Source organism: Catharus ustulatus, chromosome 5 (assembly GCF_009819885.2).
Source record: "Catharus ustulatus isolate bCatUst1 chromosome 5, bCatUst1.pri.v2, whole genome shotgun sequence".
In the NCBI taxonomy this organism is placed as follows: domain Eukaryota; kingdom Metazoa; phylum Chordata; class Aves; order Passeriformes; family Turdidae; genus Catharus; species Catharus ustulatus.
This window is the reverse complement of record NC_046225.1, coordinates 1,720,607-1,739,392: the sequence shown is the minus strand read 5'-3', so window position 1 is coordinate 1,739,392 and position 18,786 is coordinate 1,720,607. Positions and strand designations below refer to the sequence as shown.

Below are 18,786 nucleotides of genomic sequence, written 5' to 3'. Positions count from 1 at the left end.
AACCCCGCACCACGCGTCCCGTCTCCCACCTCCCTCAGCCCCGGCCGGGCGCTCCTCCATCCCCCCGCGCCCCGCTCCGTCCCCGCCGCTCCGCCGCTCCGCCGCGCCCCCGCCCCGTCCCTCCCCGGCCGCGCCGCCCCGCCCCGGCCCCCCCGCCGCCGCCGGGACCAGCCCCCAGCACCGCCCGCCCGGACGCGGCTGCCGCCGGCGGGACGAGGAGCCTGGCCGGTCGCACCATGACCAGCGTCCCCGCCGACAGGGAGGGCGGCCCCGCCGACACCAGCCTGCCCGAGGAGGAGGTACCGGGGGATCACACACGGGGGATTTGGGATCCGGCTTTCCCGTTCCTCCCGCCCCGATCCCCGGGAACTGCGCTCCGCGGGTGCCAGCGCACCCACGCGGGATGGGGGGTCCGTGCCGGGGGGGTCCCGTCGGCTTCCGCGGCTCCGGTACCCGGGGTTGCTGCAGGGGCGACAGGGACGAGCGGCGGGAGCGCATTCCCGCTCGCCGGGACGCTCCCATTCACCGCCCGCATCCCCCTGGGGCTCCCCGCAAACGCCCCTCCGCCTCGCCGGAGGGAACCTGCGGGCGTGGGGAGACACGGATCTGCCCGGGGGGCGTGGGGGATAAACCGGGCTCCCCCCGGACCCCGCTGCCGGTGCCTGGTGCTGCCGGTGCATCCAGCGGCCGCGCATCTCTTTCCCATGGGTCTTACCCCAAAAATGTCCGAAACGCTCCCATCCCCACGGGAGACCAACCCCGCACCCCGCCACGGTGAGAGCTGGTTTTCTTCATTCCAGCCAGAAAGTTCCTGGTTTTGCCCGTGACCTTGAGATGGGAATTTGGACTTTGTGAGTGTGAGAGCGGGAAGATTGCTATCTGAGATCTCTTCCTCCTCTCCCTCCTCCCGGCTGCCTCCCTGGTTGGTGGCCAGCGCTGGGATCAATCACTGCAGCTCCAGCGCCCGCTGTCGCCTGCCTTCAATTGCTTATTCCAGAGGTGGTTCTGGCTTCAAACTTCCCAAAGTTTCCTAAATAGCGGGGAGTTTTTTCCGCGGGGTGTGTGGGAGATGATGCTGCGGCCGTGGCTCTGTTGGGCATGGCAGTGGGTGACATCCATGGAGGCCTGTTGCCTCTTCCAAAAGCACGGCCTGTACCATAAAAGCTGCCAAAGGGCAGCCCTCGCTCTGCTCCTGGTGGGATCCGGAGGGCCTGGAGCTGGCTGTTGCACTGCTGCTCCTTGGGGACCCCCATGCCTGGTGATGCTGGACAAGGGGAACAGCCGGAGGGGACGGCTGGGAGGTGCCAGGGACGCTCACAGAGCCGCGGACACACGAGGAGGGCGATGCCCGCTCGGTGCCAGGCAGGTATTTGCCCTGCAGGACTTTTTCCAGCCCAGGCTGGAGGAGCCGGTGCTGTCTATTTGCTCAAGCACGGGCAAGGGGGTTGCCCAGCTACTGTGCCTCACCTCCCCCATCCCAGGGCTTGCCTTCCCTCAGAAAAGAGGGAGAAGCAGCTCCCATCCCGGGAAGGTCAATCGGGGTGCTGCCAGCTGGGGAAAGCCCCCACTTCGTCCCCGCTCCTCCTGCCTGCTCCTGGCACCCCGGGTGGCCTCCCCGTCCCTCTCGTCCCTTCCCTCGGGAAGAACCCCCCCGTGCAGGGGAGCTGTGGGCCAGGGGCTTCCCCACGGAGGAGCCAGAACAATTTGGGAAGGCGTTCACGTCACTTTGGCCGGGCGAGAACGGCATGTAAAAGGCTCGGCGGAGGCCTTATTTGGTAGCGGAGTGGCTGCAGAGAGCCCGGCTCGTGGCCCTCGTCCCCATCCCGTGCCAGATCCCTCATCCCGGGGGAACCGTGCCATGGGGAGGGGACCCCAGGGATGGTTTCTAAGGGGAGCGTGCCCAGCGAGTGGATAAAACTTGCCCCCGCGACCCCTGTGTTGCATCCACCCGTGCTCCTGCTTCCTTTTCTCCTTGAAGCGTGGGGTCCAGAGGGTTTGGGAGCAAGCTCCAGGCGGGACAGGGACGTGTGTGACCCCCGCCTGATCCCGCCGCTCCTCCGCTCTGTTGCAATCCCCCATCTGCTCCCTTGGCTGCTCACTGCCTTTTCCTCTGCCGCTTCCTCGTTCCAGCCCCGGCAGCTCTGGACTCGCTTTTCCCCAAGGGCTGCTCCTCTCCTCCTCTCCTCCTGTCCTTCACCGGACGTGAGAGAACCGTGATTTTCCAGACAAGCGGCTACGGGTGGCGAGGCCGGGGATTTATCCCGGTCCTCCCGCATCCCCCCGGCGGAGGAGCCGGCATCCCTCGGCCTCAGCCTTGTTTATGTCGGGGAGTTTTGCGGGCTGAAGGCATGCGTACACACAGCCCGGGAATCTAAACCCAGCCGAGGAAGACGCTCCATTAGCCAAGAGACTATTTATGCCAGGACTAATCCCGGCGGGGCGGGAATGCACCCCGCCGCGGGGGAGGCAGCACCCCGCTTTGCCGGGAATGGGAGGGGAAGCCCTGCTCGCCCTGTTGCACGGCTCGATGGCAGCCCCGTGCCATCGCCCTCCCGCTCCCGCCGGGAGCCGGTGCCTCCCCGGCGGCGGGCAGCCAAGCGGATAATCGGCTGGTGGAGAATTAAAGCGAGCCCCGCTGGAAGGGGCGCACGGACAGACGAGGGACGGGAGCTGGGCTGAAGGAGGCGATTAAATACCTCGTGGATGAATCACCCGGACGCCTCCCGCTTCCCCACGGCCTGTTAACGTTTACCGGGGCTGGTTTGGGCAGGGCAGGGCAGGGCAGGGGACCGGGACCAGGACCATGCTGGCAGGGCACTGCCGCTGGAGCACCTGGCATCTGATGGGGGTCCAAGCCAAGAAAATTCCTCCCTGGTGCCTCCTTACCTTCAGGAGACAAACCTGGGTTGTGGCTTCATGTGAAGAGGAAGAGGAGGAGGGCTGCTGGAGCTCTGTCATGGATCTCTCCATGCTGGCGTCATCCTTGATCCATGCTCTGGAGACGCCAGTCACCTCCTGGCCCAGATCTTTGCCTCTCCTTGCATGTCCTCAGCCCTGGCCATCCCAGCAAATCTCCATGGACCTTTTCCAGAATCCTTTTAACTGGCCCAAGACGAGATGCAGGATTTCAGGAACAGCAGAACGGGATGGCAGGATGGAAAGGTGAAAGGGACAGGCCAGAAGTGGGATGGACATGATTTCCAAGGAAGAGAGTAGCAGAGATGAAGAGCAGACTTCCTGCAGGGAAAACAAAAACCAGGAGGGGACATACTATGAGTGAAACAACACAGGTAGGATCCAGCAGCCCTGGCAAATCTGGAAGCTGTGGGGTACAGCAGCAGGAGCTGAGGGGGACTGTGGAAAGGGACTTGGAGTGGTCCCATAGCTGCCATCTCCACGGAAGGAAGTCAAGGTGGTCACCTTTGAGCTCCTCCTGGAGCAAACACTCGCACTTCTGACTTTAAAAAAATCTTTGGTTTCACCCCAAATTTTAGGAAGAAGGAGAGATGGGGAAATGCTCCACCAAACAGAAACTGAAAGATGTTTGTACAACAGAACTGAAATTAAACAGCTCAGGCTGCCCAAAAAACCCGTGGGGTTTAGACTGGGGGAATCCCATGCTCCAGCGCCCTTTAATCCTTGCTCGAGAGCTGTCAGTCTGGCCCTGTCCCATGACATCCTTGAGAGCAGGCACCGTGCCTGATCCACCTCCCAGAAGCAGTAATTCTTCCTATGGAAGAACATATACATGCCTGCTGCCTGGCAATTTCTCTGATAAGGCTTTTTTTTTTTTGTCCTGCTTCAGGGAAAGATTTTTCCCTAGGAGTGTTTCTGGTAGAGGATGGGGACTGAATCCCTGGGATCTCTCAGCACAAAAAAATCACCTCGTGGGTCAAAATTTCCCTTCCATTTAAGGGCAGAAGTAATATTTCTGTCTAGAATCTTTCCCTTGGCAAAAGGATATCTGTCCAGTCTGCTGGGATTATGCCCAAGGATGCTCCCTTGCTTTGCCAGTCCCACCTGCCTGTTACCCAGGGAAGGGATACTGTTTATGTAGGACCTACTGAAACATCCCTGGGGCTGGGTGCACTTGTGGGGTGCAAATGGGGAGCACCCAGGAGCTCGTATCTACCCCCTGCCCTGGGCCCCAAAAACCCTTTTGGGGCTGGAATCCAGCTGGGGGATCCTTTGGAGCCCTTTTCCCTTTTGCCGCTGTATAATTTTACAGATTTAAACTTGGCCGACCCCCGTTTGAACTTGCAAAGAAAATAAAGTCATTAGAGAAGAGAAGCCCTTTCTCTGTGGGGCTGAATTTCGTAGGGTTCCTTGGGATCTTTCATCTCTGTGGCTTTGGGGATAAATGGTCTGGCAGGCTTGGACATGTACGTTTGGATTTCAGGGATGTGGCAAACTGGCAGCGGGTTCCCCCAGTCCCTCCCACCTGAGCTGTGGCCAATGTCCCTAGTGTTTCCTGAAGTTCCCCCAAGACAGGAAAGGAGAGGCAGAAGCCAGGGATGGCTCCAGGGATGAGGGAGGCAGGGGACACCGTACAGAGATGCTTGGCTTGCCTGGGACATAAACCCACCTGGAGGGTGGATGTGTCTGGAGAGCCGATTCCCTGGACAGCAGCCGTGCTCAAGAGGACCTGTCTGAAAGCAAGCATTTTTTACCCTAGGGAAGGAAAAGTTTGCTTTGTTTAGGCTGAACTTCATGGACACAAGGGAAGATCCTCCAGGTGAATCCCTCTCTAGCCCCTGCCAGGAGAAATTGAGGCAGTGTTTCCACTGGGGGTCTGGGCAGCATAGAACACTGTGGGATGCTCCATCGCTCCCTGGTCTCAGGAGAGAGGCAGAAAGCTGACAGGGGACCCCTAAAGTGCTTTGGGGGATGGTCCCAGTAGAGGGGACAGGCTTCTAGGCCGTGCCTGCCTGCAGCCCTGGCTCAGGAGGGGGTGAGCACATCTCCCTGATCTCATCCAGGCTTGATGCTGGTACCTGCAGGGATGATGATGGTGATGATAATGCTGGTACCCAGGATGGGTATCACCAGGGCTGTTGACACAAGGGCTGTGTGCAAACAGCTGAGTACCTTTTGTTATTTAATAGATATAGGTCAGCCAGAGGTTCTGTTCCACAAAGCAGGAATGTTTGCTGCTCCCAGGCTGGGAGATGGGAGAGATAGCTTATCTGCAAGAGAAAGAAGAAATGTCAGCAAAAGAATAGGCCTGGGCTGGCTGTTTCTGGCTGTTTCCCATGTCTCTTTCCCAGGGAATGGGGCAGGCAGGGTGCCTGGCCAAAATAATTAAATAAAATACACTGAGGTTTTCCCCTTCTCCAGCCCAGAGTGTTAGGATGAGATTTTGGGGTTTAGGATGAGGTTTAGTTCCCCACACTCTCTCAGTTATGAGCTGGTTGTAAAGCAAAACCATCCCAGCATGGGGTTGGCCCATCCCTGAGGAGCCCTACATCCCCCCTAGGGTGGAGGGAGCAGGATTTCAGCCAAACATCCCAGCTTTGAGGATACTGCACCATGACAAACATTAGATCCACCCAAAAGGATTAAAACCCCTTAAAAGGTGACTTTTACAAACCCGGGACAAACTGCTTAAATCCAGCCCCCTCTAAACCAAGGCCCTTCCTCCAGGAGGAAGAGTTGGTGTTTGCTTCTCCCAATCCTTAATGAGCTGCTGCAATTAAACTGAGACAATAGCCATTGTCTGTGGAGTCCGGGATGTGCTGGGGATGATGGGAGAAATCCTGTTTGCCAGACTGGAGTAGGAAGGTGCTGGGATTCTGTGAGCTTTTTATCCTGGAAAGCACTGGTGGGGTGAGGACAGGTCTCTGCTACCTTTCCATGGTGCCTTAGCAGCTTCCTCCATGGCCACATGAAGGATGGGGACACCCCTCCCAAAAATTCAGTGTCACTCAAGCATGGCTTAAGGCTTTTGTCTGCCCAGGAAGTTCCCCTTGGGCTGGCATTGTCCCTCTGGCTGTGGGAAGCGTGGGGTATCCCCAAGTTAGGAATGAGAGAGGGTCCCCAGGAACCTCCTTTCTTCTTTCCTAGGTGAGGACACTCTTTGTCAGTGGGCTGCCTCTGGACATCAAGCCCCGGGAACTTTACCTGCTCTTCAGACCCTTTAAGGTATCAAACTGGGGAGGGAAAGGGGGGCTGAAAGCATGGGGCTGGCCTCTGCCCCACTCCCAAACCACTTGCTGGGATCTGGGAACTCACTGAAGTCTAATTCAGTCAGTTTATTCAGTGATTATAATTTAATTGTGAGGATCTCCACCAACCACCCTTTTTAATCCTTTCCTTGCAGGGGTACGAAGGGTCTCTCATTAAACTCACCTCCAAGCAGGTAGGAGCTGCTCCAAACAGTGCAACTATCCCACCATTCCCTGGGGTGAGGGGCTTCCCTCTCAGCTCCCCAAGAACCTGACTGATGACTCCTGTCCTTCCTCCACAGCCCGTGGGCTTTGTCAGCTTCGACAGCCGCTCCGAGGCAGAGGCAGCGAAGAACGCGCTGAACGTGAGTGTGTCTGGCCCAGGCACTCCATTTCTCCATGTTCCCCTTGTTTCCCTGTCCCCAGATACTCCCTGAATTCCTCCATCCCAAGGATATGCACCTCCCATGCCAGCTGGCCCCATGGCATCCCCATCTGTCCAGACAAATCCTGTCACTGTTTCTCAGCTGCATCCTCCCTCCTGGGGGGCTGCATCGCTCTCACCTTTCTCAGGGCCATCCAGGACTTGACTCCTCAGGACTCGAGCTTTAGATACAAGTGAGAAACAGCATTCCCAGCCTCTCCTGTTATTCAGCAGGGAAAATCCCAGCTAAGCCTGCAAAAGAAAAAAGCAAATTTCACTTTATTTTAACAACTTGTGAAATTACCTGAAAATAGTCACAGGCAGAACTGTGTAGAGCTTGCTCTCTAATTCCACCCCCAGTTCTCCCTGCATTTTGGTCGGGGGTTGTTTTTTTGCTTGTCTTCATTTCCAATGTAAAACTTTTTTTTTTTGGCTCCGCTAATCCCTCTGGATAAGAGCTCGGCCTTGCGGGATGCCGACTGCCAAATATGGTGCCGATGCTAAAGATGCCGGAGGAATGTGAGCCGCCTCGGGGCCCGGCAAATTAGCTCATTTCAGGGCTGGAAGTTGAAAAAACCCATAAATAACGGGGAGTTATTTTTGCTGCGGGGCCGGCACGCGGCGGTGCTCGCCCACCCGCCGCGCCTCCTTCCCTCCTTCCTTCCCGCAGGGCATCCGCTTCGACCCCGAGATCCCCCAGACGCTGCGGCTGGAGTTTGCCAAGGCCAACACCAAGATGGCCAAGAACAAGCTGGTGGGCACCCCGAATCCCAGCACCCCTCTCCCCACCGCCGTACCTCAGTTCATCGCCCGGGAGCCCTGTGAGTACCCCTGCACTGCCAGCAGTGTAGGCACAGGGGCTGGAAGGAGCAGGGATGCTGTGAGGGGGTAGAAAAGGGGAATAAGGGGAATACCAGGTCCAGCTGGAAGTGTTGGTACCTGCTTGCTGCGTGGTGGCATGTGCTGGGAGATGCAAAGGCAGCTGCTGGTGCTGGAGAGGGCATGGGACAGGTGACAGGAGAGTCCTTGGTGATGTCCTGCCGTGAGTGCTCCGTGCCCCTTTCTGCTTCTGGAAGAGTTTCGCGCAGACACCGGCTCCTCACCTTGCTGTTGCACACAGGCATGAGCTGCATACTCTCCCCTGCTGAATCCCTGGGATTACTAAACCACATGGAGACAAGCCCAGCCCTGGCTCCCTGAGTGATGCCTCCAGCCCCATAGCTCTGTTGGCTTTGGGAGTCAGCTCTCAGCAGTGGCATCTCACACTTTTCTGGGCCAGCTCTGCTCCTGCCTCAAGGGGACAAGGAAGGATGCAGCAAGGGTCACAGCCCTGTGGTCACCATTAACTCTCCCTCTTCTTCTCTTGCAGATGAGCTCACAGTGCCTGCACTTTACCCCAGTAGCCCTGAAGTGTGGGGGCCGTACCCTCTGTACCCAGCGGAATTAGCACCTGCTCTACCTCCTCCTGCTTTCACCTATCCCGCTTCGCTGCACGCCCAGGTAATTCCGACCCATCTGCCTCCACCGCTCACCCTCCCGCCCACCCCAGACCCCCTTCCCCTCGGTGCTCACCGCACCACTAACTCTGCCCGGCTGACAGGCACTCACTCCCTGCTCCCTGAGATTTAGGGAAGGCTCCCAAACGGAGCTGAATGCTGGCAGGGGTCCTGTTTTTCCCCAGACACCTCTCTCTGCCTTCCTACTTTCGCTGGTACCTGTGGTGGGGCAGGTGGTGAGGAAGGAGGGATGTTCTCAGGGTCTGGACCATTCCCATCGCTCCTGGCACCGAACCACCCAGTGTGATATGAGGGCTGCAGAACTGCTGGCTGCCCCTGGAGCATTGCTGGGATGCTGTTCATGGGGTGTGAAGCCAAGCAGCTCTCACAGGGAGGAGAGGGAAGCGAAGCGCAAATGGAGGCTCCATCTTTTATTGACGAGGTGCTGCCTCATCACAAGCACTTTCTGCTGGTGGCCCCCGATGGCAGCGTGTGGCTGTTAAAAATTAACCATCCGCCCGGGAGAGGAGCAGGGGAGAGAGGAGAAGAAGTGGAAATGGCGGAGGAAAAGGATTCCTTTGCAGTGCCAGCCTTGCAGCATCATGGGGATGCTTGGAAAGGAACCCTGCCACAAGGGGGAAAGAACAGCTACCTCCTCAGCATCCATGCTGGACATCATCCTGGCTTTTGCTCCATCTTGCCAGCAGCAAGCTGGCTCCATCTCAAGTGATGAACAGGAGGTAACAAGCAAATAAATATCTGGAAATCAATTTGCCAGATAAACTGCATCCAAAAGGCTTTTGGCCTTGGCCCCACAGGATTGAGCCAGGTTATCCAAAGCCACCATCTACTGTGAGCTGGAGCATCCAGGGGCTGGTTTGAGCAGGAGGGTGAGGAAAAATGCTCAGTGTGCAAACCACGTGCAGCCTTTGGATGAAACTCCAGCTTTTTGGGCCCTGCTGTTCATAGGAAGAGCGTTGGTAAATATTATTGCAGCTATGTACTTGCCTTGTCAAATAACTGCTAACAGGCAGCACCTGCCCCGCTCAGGGAAGCACACAGCCAAGGAAACAGGCGTACGGAAGCTCAGAGGGTCCCTCGGGAAAACCCAGGCTGAGACCTGATGTTAGACAGAAACAATATTATCTGATGTGAAATGCCAGTGTGGTGGGGAGGGTGCTGGTGCCACCTTCTCATCCCCCTGTGCAGCTGCTGGTGGTGTGGAGACTGGTGCCACTATCCAAACTGGAGCTGCAGACAGCAGTGGGACCAGGAACTGCAGGATGGATGGTGGGGCTGGCTTGGAGTTATTTGGCATCTCATATTTTCCACCCTGTTTCAAGTGGGCTTTGCAGGAGCTAAGAAGGATGAGCCCACTCCTGCTCAGTGGGACCACGGTGCTGCTGTCCCAGCTCCATCCTGCTGGAAGCAGCGATGCCGGGGGCTGTGCTCAGCCTCAGTGTTACTGCTGGAATTGGAGCTGGGATGACTATACTGCCGGTGTTCCAATCTCCCTCCACCCTGTGCCTGGGGAAAGCCAGGAAAAGGGAGCCCAGAGGCAGCCTGCCCTTACCAGGGTGAGCAGCCACCCCCCTCTCACCTTGTGTCCCCCTTGTCTTGGCAGATGCGCTGGCTCCCTCCCTCCGAGGCTGGTTCTCAGGGCTGGAAGTCCCGTCAGTTCTGCTGAATGCCGGGTGAGTGCCACTGTCCTGCTCCCATCCTTCTGTCTGGCTGGGAACCATCTCCACCTTTACCCTGAGCTTCCCCCAGTCTCCAGCAGCTCAGGGTGTGTGGCCACTTTTCAGCAGACACCCGAAGTCCAGTTGCCTTCCTTGTCCCCAGAAAGGGATGTCCATGCCACAATTCATCCCAGGATGGAAAGGCACCATGCCAGAGGGGGGTGTTGTGATGGAAAAAGCAGCCCTGACACAATCACCTCATTAAACCTTAAGGAAGGAAAACTATCCAGGCAGCCTGGGGTGGTGGGGCTGCCAAAACAAGAAGCACAGCCTTACCGAGCACCGGGCTGCCCGGCAGGAGTGAGGGATGGATCTCATATTCCATCTGGGACCTCTTTGGATGGAAAAATCCTTGCAAGATATGCTCTGCAAATAACTTCAGCCTTTGTGGATAAACAAACAAAGGGAACTCAAATGGAAGAGGGAAAAGAGCCTTGGTGGACACTGAGCACTGTTTGCCCTGCAAGCTCAGCCTGGCTGGACCATCCTAGCTGGGAACTATCCCTGTTGGGAAGCCTCCTGCTTCCACACCCACCTGTGGAGAGCTGCCAGTGGATCCACAGCTCTGGCATCAGCTGCCCATGCTCACATGTGACTGCTCTGCCCATCTGCCTGGCATCTGCAGCCCTGTGCTGAGGCCACGAGGTCACTCAGCTGGGAGGGGAGGAGGCCCAGCCCTGGCTGCAGCCGGCCCCAGACTTGGATCCATGAAGAATTCTCCGGCTATTTTAAGCCCGGCAGATAAAAATAGGGAGTAGCGAGGCTTTGGGAACCAATGGTTCTTCCAAAATATGCAACATGCCAATCTTTCCAGATAAAATGTAAGCAGGAATGTATTTGGGAAGGGGAGAGGAACGAATCCCTTGAAAAAGGTCCATGAGCCCAAGTGCCACAGTGGGTGGCAAGGATGTAGGGTCAGGGACCTCCTGTTTCCCTTCCAAGCTCTTCCAGCTGGGAAGGGCACAGCCCACTGAGGGATTGGCTGAGGGCCTGGCTCTCCTGCCTGCATGTGTCTGGAGCCCATCATGGTGGGGTTAATCCCAGAATGAGGTTGGAAGAGACTCTGAGATCACCAAGCCCCATCTTTGGCCGAACTAAGCTGCCGACTGTGCCCTCAGGAAGTGCCGATTCCGGTCATTGAAATCACCCCTCCCACACTGACCTCAGTTCCCAGTGCCAGCGTCCCTCACTCTCTGCTGTGTCCTCCCCCAGGTCTCAGGTGTGTGATGGTGGCCTACCGTCAGTCTTGTGGGTATTAATGGAGTCTTCCGAGGTGGCTACTGGGTTGATGTGCTCTCCTCAGGACCTCAGTGTGCTGGTAAGGATGCGTCCCTGCGGGCTTGGCTGCTTTGGGAAGGGGGCACAGCAGTGAGGGAACAGGCCCTGAGGTTGGCAGGACCCTGGGGCTGCTCCAGCCACTGCCCTGCACAGCCATGGCTCTGTCATTCCCACCTTTATCACTGTTATCTGGGGTGAGAGTTTCCACAGCCAAGGAATGCCTCTCAGCTTTGAATTGCCCCCGCTAATCTCATCTCCGTCCTTGCTTCCTGCCTTGGATCAACAATCCAGAGACTGAATTCCTCTTAAGTGCAAAATGCAACTCAAACTTAACTCCCAGCTTCCCAGTTCAAACTCCAGGGACTGCAGCCAATAGGAGAAGCACAGTGGGATCAGTGGGGTTTTTGATGCCTGGGATGCTGTGGTCTCTCCCTGCAGGCATTTGCCACCTTGCCCTTTCCCTGCTAAACAACTGTCCTTAAAGCATGGTTCTGACACAAATTTCTCAAACAAGCCTCTCTCTCCCCTACCTTGCTTCCTTCCTTCCACGAAGGAGGAAAGATTAACCACAACCCGTTTTCCTCCATCACAGCTGCTCTTTTTTTTTAACACCTCTCTTTGTTGTTTCAGGCTTGAAAAAAACCTCACACAAGTTTGGATTCCTCCAAGACTTTCCCACAGCCTCTATCACACATCTGCTCTCCTAGAAGAAAAAAGAAAAACATACCTAGTAATAATATTTTCCTCTTTTACACTGTATATTTGTAAGGAAGAGTGTGTTACTCCTGAAAGCATGGTTTGACAGGCATTGTTGTAGTGTTTGAAAAGGCTTTTCAAATGGAACCATAGGAAAGCAGACTACAAAAAAAAAAAAAAAGGAAAAAAAAAAAACGAAGAGAAAGAAAAAAAAAGCCAAAACAAGAGCAAGTATTTTTGTACCAAAGCTCCTCAAGAGGACAATCTTACACTGGGTCGGACCACAGGTTTTGTGCTTGACTTCCAAGGTGTGTAAAGAAGAGTCTTATTATCCCTGGCCCCATCAGCTGCATGTCGAAGGCATGATGTTCACAACGCGAGGATGTCGACACACACCATGTGGGTTTGTAGGAATTGTGCTCCCTCTGGCACAGGAACTGTGCTCTGGCCGTGTTGTCTGCAGACACTACAGTATTATTGTTTTCTTCCCAGTTGCACCAAATGACAAGCAGGCAGGACAATCAGGAACTTTCTTCCCGTGTTTTTTTTTACTTTGGGGCTGTGTTCATAGCTGCTGTGCAAAGCTTCCGTGGGGTACAACAGCTCGGATCAGGGATGGGCAGACAGCCCACACATGTAGCAAGGTGACAATTTGCCTCCTCCTCCTCCTCCTCCTCCTGCCATGACTGCTCCAAGCTGTTACGGGCAACGTAAAACTGCTGTATGAAAAAATGTACCAACAAATCCTTGGTTTGCCAGCTTCCTCAAGGCTGGACATGAGTCCTGAGGGGCTTGCCGTTATGCTTAAGCGCTGGCCTGGCCTGGCCTGTGGTTTTAGTGCTGATGTTATGCTGGTCCAGCTGCTCCCTGTGTGGCATTCCCATGTTTCCATGTGCAAAGACGAGAAGGGAAGCTGCCAACATCCTTTACAGAGATAGAGTACCAGCAGAGAGACTGCTTGACATACTAGTTCTCCTTCTCCTCGCTCCAGGAGGAATTTGGAAAAAGAAGAGAGCAAACTGACCCAAAACGTCCATCAGGTTTTGATTTCTTGCAAAGGGAGGTGCAGAACTTCTCCTTCCATTGCCTTTCCCCCGTCTCCATTCTGGCTGCAGGGAACACCGAGCTCAGCTGCTGCCCAGGCCTCACCATAGCCAGTTTTTCCCAGCTGTTCGTGGCCTCATTAAACATCATCACCTTTTCCTTTCTTCTTCCTCTTGTCCTGTGGGTGGGCCAAAATAAGATGGCTGAGATTCTGGCCGTTGGGGTGGGACAGGGGGATGAAAAAATAGGGTTTTCCATGATCAGAAACTGTCCCATTGGGGTCTTCTGTAATAAACGGGCCTGATAGAAGTGGTGTGAGAAGAAATCAAATCCAAGACAAACCTCAGAGCGGCTCTAAAAGGAACGATACCAGCGTTCCCCAGTGACGGACTAACTCTTTTAGCAAACTATTTCCTGTACTTTGTCTCGTGGAGAGGAGAGAAGCTTCCACATTGTCTACTCTGCTTTTGGAAATATGTTTAAAGGTACTTTTCTATTGTAATTTTTTAAAAATAAAACCGGTGATTATTATAAGTTACGCGCAGAGCGTCGCTGTGTGCTGTGTATCTGGCTAGGAACACGGAGAAGGATCCCAACACACCCCTCAGGGCCTTGGAGAACATCAGCCTCCTTCCTCCCTCGGGAACAGCTCAAAGCACTGTGAGGCTCCTGGGTGATTTTTCACAGCAGATGCCATCGTCCTGTTTGGCTGTCTTGGATCTCTAGGAAAGCTCCAAAATCCAGGCTGGAAGGATCAGCAGGCTTTAAAGAAATGACTCCAAGTTTACAAAGATGTTATCAGTTAGTTTTTAAACCTACTAATCTTGGCAGGGAGCACAGGAGCTGGGATGCAATTTTCCATGAGCTCAGCCTCGGCTGAGGCAAACGTAACCTAGAGACGAAGGGCCAGATTAGCTCTGTATTTTTTTTAACACGCTGGGAATTTTGAAAAACTCGGGTTTGTAAGCCCAACCTAGAAATTCCTCCTCCTTTCTCTGCTCTGCTCCCACCCTGACAAATGTGAGCAGCACCCCCAGGAGCTTCAACCAACAGGTCAGGCTTCAAAAAAACAAGCTCCAGCTTAGCAAAGGCAGCCTGGAAAACGAGGTGTAAAGAACAGGATTAAAAAAGCTACAAGCTCCAGGGTGGAAGGAAGAGGCACGGCAGTTATTTGAAACCCCTGGCTGGCAGGGATGAGTTAAGCCCTTAATGTTGGATGTTAATCCCGCTGCGGCCACCGCCACCGCGAGTCACAGCTTTCACAGCTTTCCTTCCGAGCTGCATCCAGCGGAGAGGTTTGTTGGCAGGCAGGGGGAGGAAGGGAAGGGAGCCACAACACGCTGCTCAGCCCAAGAGCTGCTCTGAGCAGCAGCAACTGGCCAAAACCTCTGTCCCAGGCACCACTTTAAGAGACACACAGATGTTTTTGGGAGCGGATTCAGCAGCAAACATCCTCCAGCTGAGAGAGCCGTGAAACGTGCACACATCCTGGACTTTGCCTGGGCATTGCATCTGCTCCCAGATCTGCCCTGCGAAAGGAAGTGGGGCCTTGCCCAAAATATTTAACCTCTTGAACCATTTTTTTTCCCAGTTTCCCCCATTAGCCAGCCTGTTTGTGTCTCTGTGCTGATGAGCATTGCCCTCATCAGCGAGGGGCGGGAGCAGCGCTGCTCGCCTGACGTCCCCTTTGCCTGCGGTGACCTTTCCCCTGCGGCCGGGGGAACATTCCTTCCCTGTGACCATGGGGCACTTACAGGAAGGCCCAAGCTGCTGGCTGACACTGGAGAATTGCAAAACGGGATCAGGGACTCCCAGGCCAGTGCTGCCATCCGATACCAGGGATAAGTCCAGGGGGATATGAACAGGCAGAGCTAGAAAAACCAAAAGCAGGATTTTGCACTCTCATTGTTTCCGTTTTCCCAAGCCTTTTTTTTCCCATCCCCCTAGCACAAGGCTACGCTCAGGGAGGGGGGGGATGCAGGCAGCTCCTTCCTGTGCATCCCTGGACAGAGCTGGCTGACCAGCAGCAGGCCAGAAGCAGCTGCAAAGGCAGGGAACAGCCTGGCAGGGTCTAGGAGAAAAAACACAGCGCTGATTCCCCGTATCAGACAGACACAAGCGAACGGCAGCAAAAAGGGAACAAGGCGGGAAAAGGAGAGTCCTATCTCTCAGAGGATTTGGAGCAGATGGTCAGGCAGCAGCAGAAGGGACAGGGGATCCTGCTGCAGGAATGGAGATGCACCAGCCGGGCCAGGCAGAGCAAAGGGCAGACAGAGCCGGCGCCAAGGCCGGCAGCACCCGCAGCCCGGATGGGGCAGGGAGGAGGAGCAAGCCCAGCGCTGCTCCTGGGAAAGGGGGAGAAGGAGCACCAAGGCTGGGAGAGAAGAGACATGAGAGCACCAGAGCTTGGCCAGGCAGCTTTAAAGGCTGAGACACAGGCTGTGAGACAGCCTTTGTGAGGATAGTTGGGGCCTGGCACAGCGCTCAGCATGGATTTTTCCCTGATTCCTAAAGGGGAAATAGAGGTGTCACCCTGCAAGGGTCATTGCACTGCCTGAGAGCTGCCAAGTAAGGCTCTGCTCTCCCTGCCAGCATAAAAAAGGAGGACATTCCAACCCAGGGGGATGAGCTGTGTGCTGCAGATGTGATCTGCTCCGAGAGCCAGGCTCCAGCCAGCACCTGAACACTCCTACCTGCCTCACTCAGGGTAAAAACCAAGACGACAGTGGGGCTTAAAAAAGCAAAGCTGAGAAACACCATTAGCAGGTCCCTGAAATGCTGCCTCTAAAACACGGGGAAGTCAACCATTAGCAGAGTCTGGACTTCATCTCTGCAGTCTCCATAATTAATAACCAGCTCAGGAGGGAATAGAGAACACAACCAAACTGATGGAGGCAGGAAGAAACTGCACAAGTACTTCAGGCCTTGGATGCAAGCCCAGAAGTGCAGGTATATAGTCAAAAAATTAACTTAATGGCAGGACAGCCTCCTGCCTTAACCATCCTTTTCCCCTGCTGTGCCTGTACTCTGCTCAATGTCCAACCCACGAGGCCACGTGAATCCCAGCCACAGCAGTGCTGATGGGTTTTCAGAGTCATGGCTGTTTTTCCTGAGCTGTTGAGTAACACAGAGGCCACTGCAAGCCAAAGCAGCAGAAAGCAAGCTGGGGGAAACAAAAAACTGCTCTTAGAGCATGCCAAGAGGCATGGAAGGAACCAGGACTCAGACCCACAGGTGTGTATGGGTAGAAGGATGTGGCTGCAGGAGGTGTCTGATCCAACCTTCCTCTCACAACAGGACTTGCCACCAAGAGACCTGGGCAGCCTGGTCTTGTCTGGGCAATGCCTGAAGCCTCCATGGATGGAGACATCTCCCCACCAGCTGTTTTCTTCCTAATATCCAAGCCAAACTTCCCACATTCCCCTATTATGTCATCTGCCATAGCTGCCAAAAGCATTTGACCACATCATCCTCCTTACTGCCCTTCACATTGCAGTACCTTGTGACCAGATACACCCCAGCCACATGCTCAACACACTGAGCAGTCCCAGCTCCCCATGACTCCTCCAGCCCTCTGCCTCCAGCCCTGGGAGCTCCAAACAGTATCCCTGGGGATGGAGGGGCGATTCAGTTGAGTGGGACACAATGTCCAGGTGCTGAGCAGAGAGACAACTGCTTCCCTTGCCCTGCTGGCCCTTGCTGGAGCAGTGCAGGCTGCCATCACCTCATCTGGGAAGAGAACAGCTACAGCTATGCAATACCAGGGAGCCCTGCTGTGTCCAGGCAAGCCCTCTCTTCTGGGGAGATGCCAACCTTACTGATCTGCTTTGCAGAGCTGACAACACCAATACAGCCAGAACGGACCCACAGAGCCAAAGGACAGACCTGAGTGCCAGAGCAGAGCCGGGAGGAGAGCACATCCCAGAGCACCTCGTTTGCCAGATGCCTGACTTTGCCAGCAGAAGGAAGCCAGCACCAGCAGGCTGAGATCCAAGCTCTCTTCTCCCTGATGGCTGTCAGTGGTTAGCCTTGCCAGTCTAAACCGGCCAACACTCTACTGGACATCCTTCCCCTAGATCTTCCAGAGGCCCCCGAGGCTGTAACACACAAAGGAATTTGGGCCTGCTACATTAGCAACGACCGGAAAGTGAGCAACAAAGCTGGAAATAATGAGATGTCAGCACCACGGTTTGCTTCTAGTCATCTGCAGAGGCAGCCCCTCCTCCTCAGCAGGTAGTGGGAGCGAGGCCCTCCCTGGTGGCCCGGCACCGCCCGCCCGTGCTCATCGGAAGTGACAGCCCTCGTTGGCTGCAGCCACGTGCAGGGCCTCCAAACCCTTTCTTGGGCTCCCTCACCTCGCTCTCCTCCGCTTCCTAAAAGCCTGGAATGATCACCATGAATTATAGATCAGCGCTCGTACACATCGCCTTATGTCAGTTTTCTCATTCAACCATACACGATCCCGCTGTTTTCCATCCCCTTCCAGAGTGATCATCATAATGGAGGAGGAGGTGGAATAACTCTTCAGTTAGAGCAACTTTTAGGAGAGAAGTTAGTTAGTAGAGATCCGTGTTTAGGTGTGTGACACACCTGGGCTACTCAACTTGTCCCTTAAAAAAGGAAAACCTTGTCAGGATCAACCCACCAAATTCTGGAGGTGAGGGAACAGTGAGGGAACAGGAGCCTCAGGAGAGTGGAAGAAGCAGGGATAGGTAAAGATGGGTTTGCCAAATAACCTTCCTGAAATGCATGAGACCAATGCCACAGACCGTTTCCATCTGAAATATTCTATGTTCTCAGCCCAAGCACCCTCATCTTCCTGGTTTTCAGCAGATGCTTCCAGGGAAGGAGGAGAAATAATGGGATAATGGCCCAGAGCTGCCAGGACAGAAAATGATGCCTCTCAGCAGCCCTCTGCAGTGCCAGACTGAGGGAAGAAGGGCTTTGCCAAAGTAAGCAAGCTGAGGACATGGTGGTTTTGGCCACCGGGAGAGTCATTCTGCCAGACACAGAACACAAGACAACATTCCTGGAGGAATATTAAGGAGGTTTAAGCTTTTAACAGCTGAACTTCAGCAAAAAGCTTGATCAGGATAAAATGCTGTGAAGAGACTGAAGTGGCCTGGAATGGTACTGAAATGATTTCAGCAAACAGACTCATGCTCATATAGTCTGAGATGTTTTCTAGTTCCACCATTTGATTTCTAAGAGGTCTTGAGAAAAAAAGGAGCACTGGGAAACATCTTTGGGAAACAAAACCCAGCTCCTGAAGTCTACACAAAAGAGAGGAGCTCATGCTTTTTTTGACAGGCTTAGAAAATTGGGTCTGTTCACCCTGGAGAAAAGGAGGTTGTATGGAGACCTCACAGCCCCTTCCAGTATCTGGAGTGGCCCACAAGGAAGCCAGAGAAGGACTTTTCATCAGGGACTGTGTGACAGGACAAGAGGGAATGAGTACAAACTGAAAGAGGGGAAATTTAGCTTAGATATATGGAAGAAAGTCTTCCCTGTGAGAGTGCTGTGGCCCTGGCACAGATGACCCAGAGCTGTGGTTGCCCCATCCCTGGAGGTGTCCAAGGCTGGATTGGAGGGGGTTTGGAGCAACCTGATTAAGTAGAAGGTGTCTCTGCCCATGGAATGGGATGGGCTTTAAGGTCCCTTCCAACCCAAACCAGTCTGGGATTCTACGACTCTGTGCTTACTGTCTGAACTTGTTTTCTTCACTACTGCTTGTCTGTAGCCCATGACACCACCAGCAGGACAACGTGAGCTCCCCTTCAGCTGTTTTTCAGATTTTACCCTAAGAAGCTGCAAAACTTATTTATGCCCTTTCTGCTACTATTGCAGAGGGGAAGACATCCATCCAACAGTGAGGCAAAGCATCTAATTCAGTCTTTCCAACTGGATACCACCTGGACCCTTTTGTTCCTTTGAACACTGGAGCC

The 18,786-nt window shown here is 54.7% G+C and overlaps 1 protein-coding gene across 1 annotated transcript; it reads left to right on the top strand.

Moving 5' to 3' along the window:
- The first annotated feature begins 193 nt into the window (after nt 1–193).
- RBPMS (RNA binding protein, mRNA processing factor) lies at nt 194–13,379 on the top strand. Its single transcript, XM_033059564.1, has 9 exons — nt 194–299; nt 6,064–6,141; nt 6,320–6,358; nt 6,467–6,529; nt 7,259–7,409; nt 7,958–8,088; nt 9,709–9,778; nt 11,036–11,141; nt 11,732–13,379. The coding sequence occupies exons 1-7, from the start codon at nt 237–239 to the stop codon at nt 9,769–9,771; spliced, it is 588 nt and encodes a 195-aa protein (XP_032915455.1). The 5' UTR covers nt 194–236; the 3' UTR covers nt 9,772–9,778; nt 11,036–11,141; nt 11,732–13,379.
- The last annotated feature ends 5,407 nt before the right edge of the window (nt 13,380–18,786 follow it).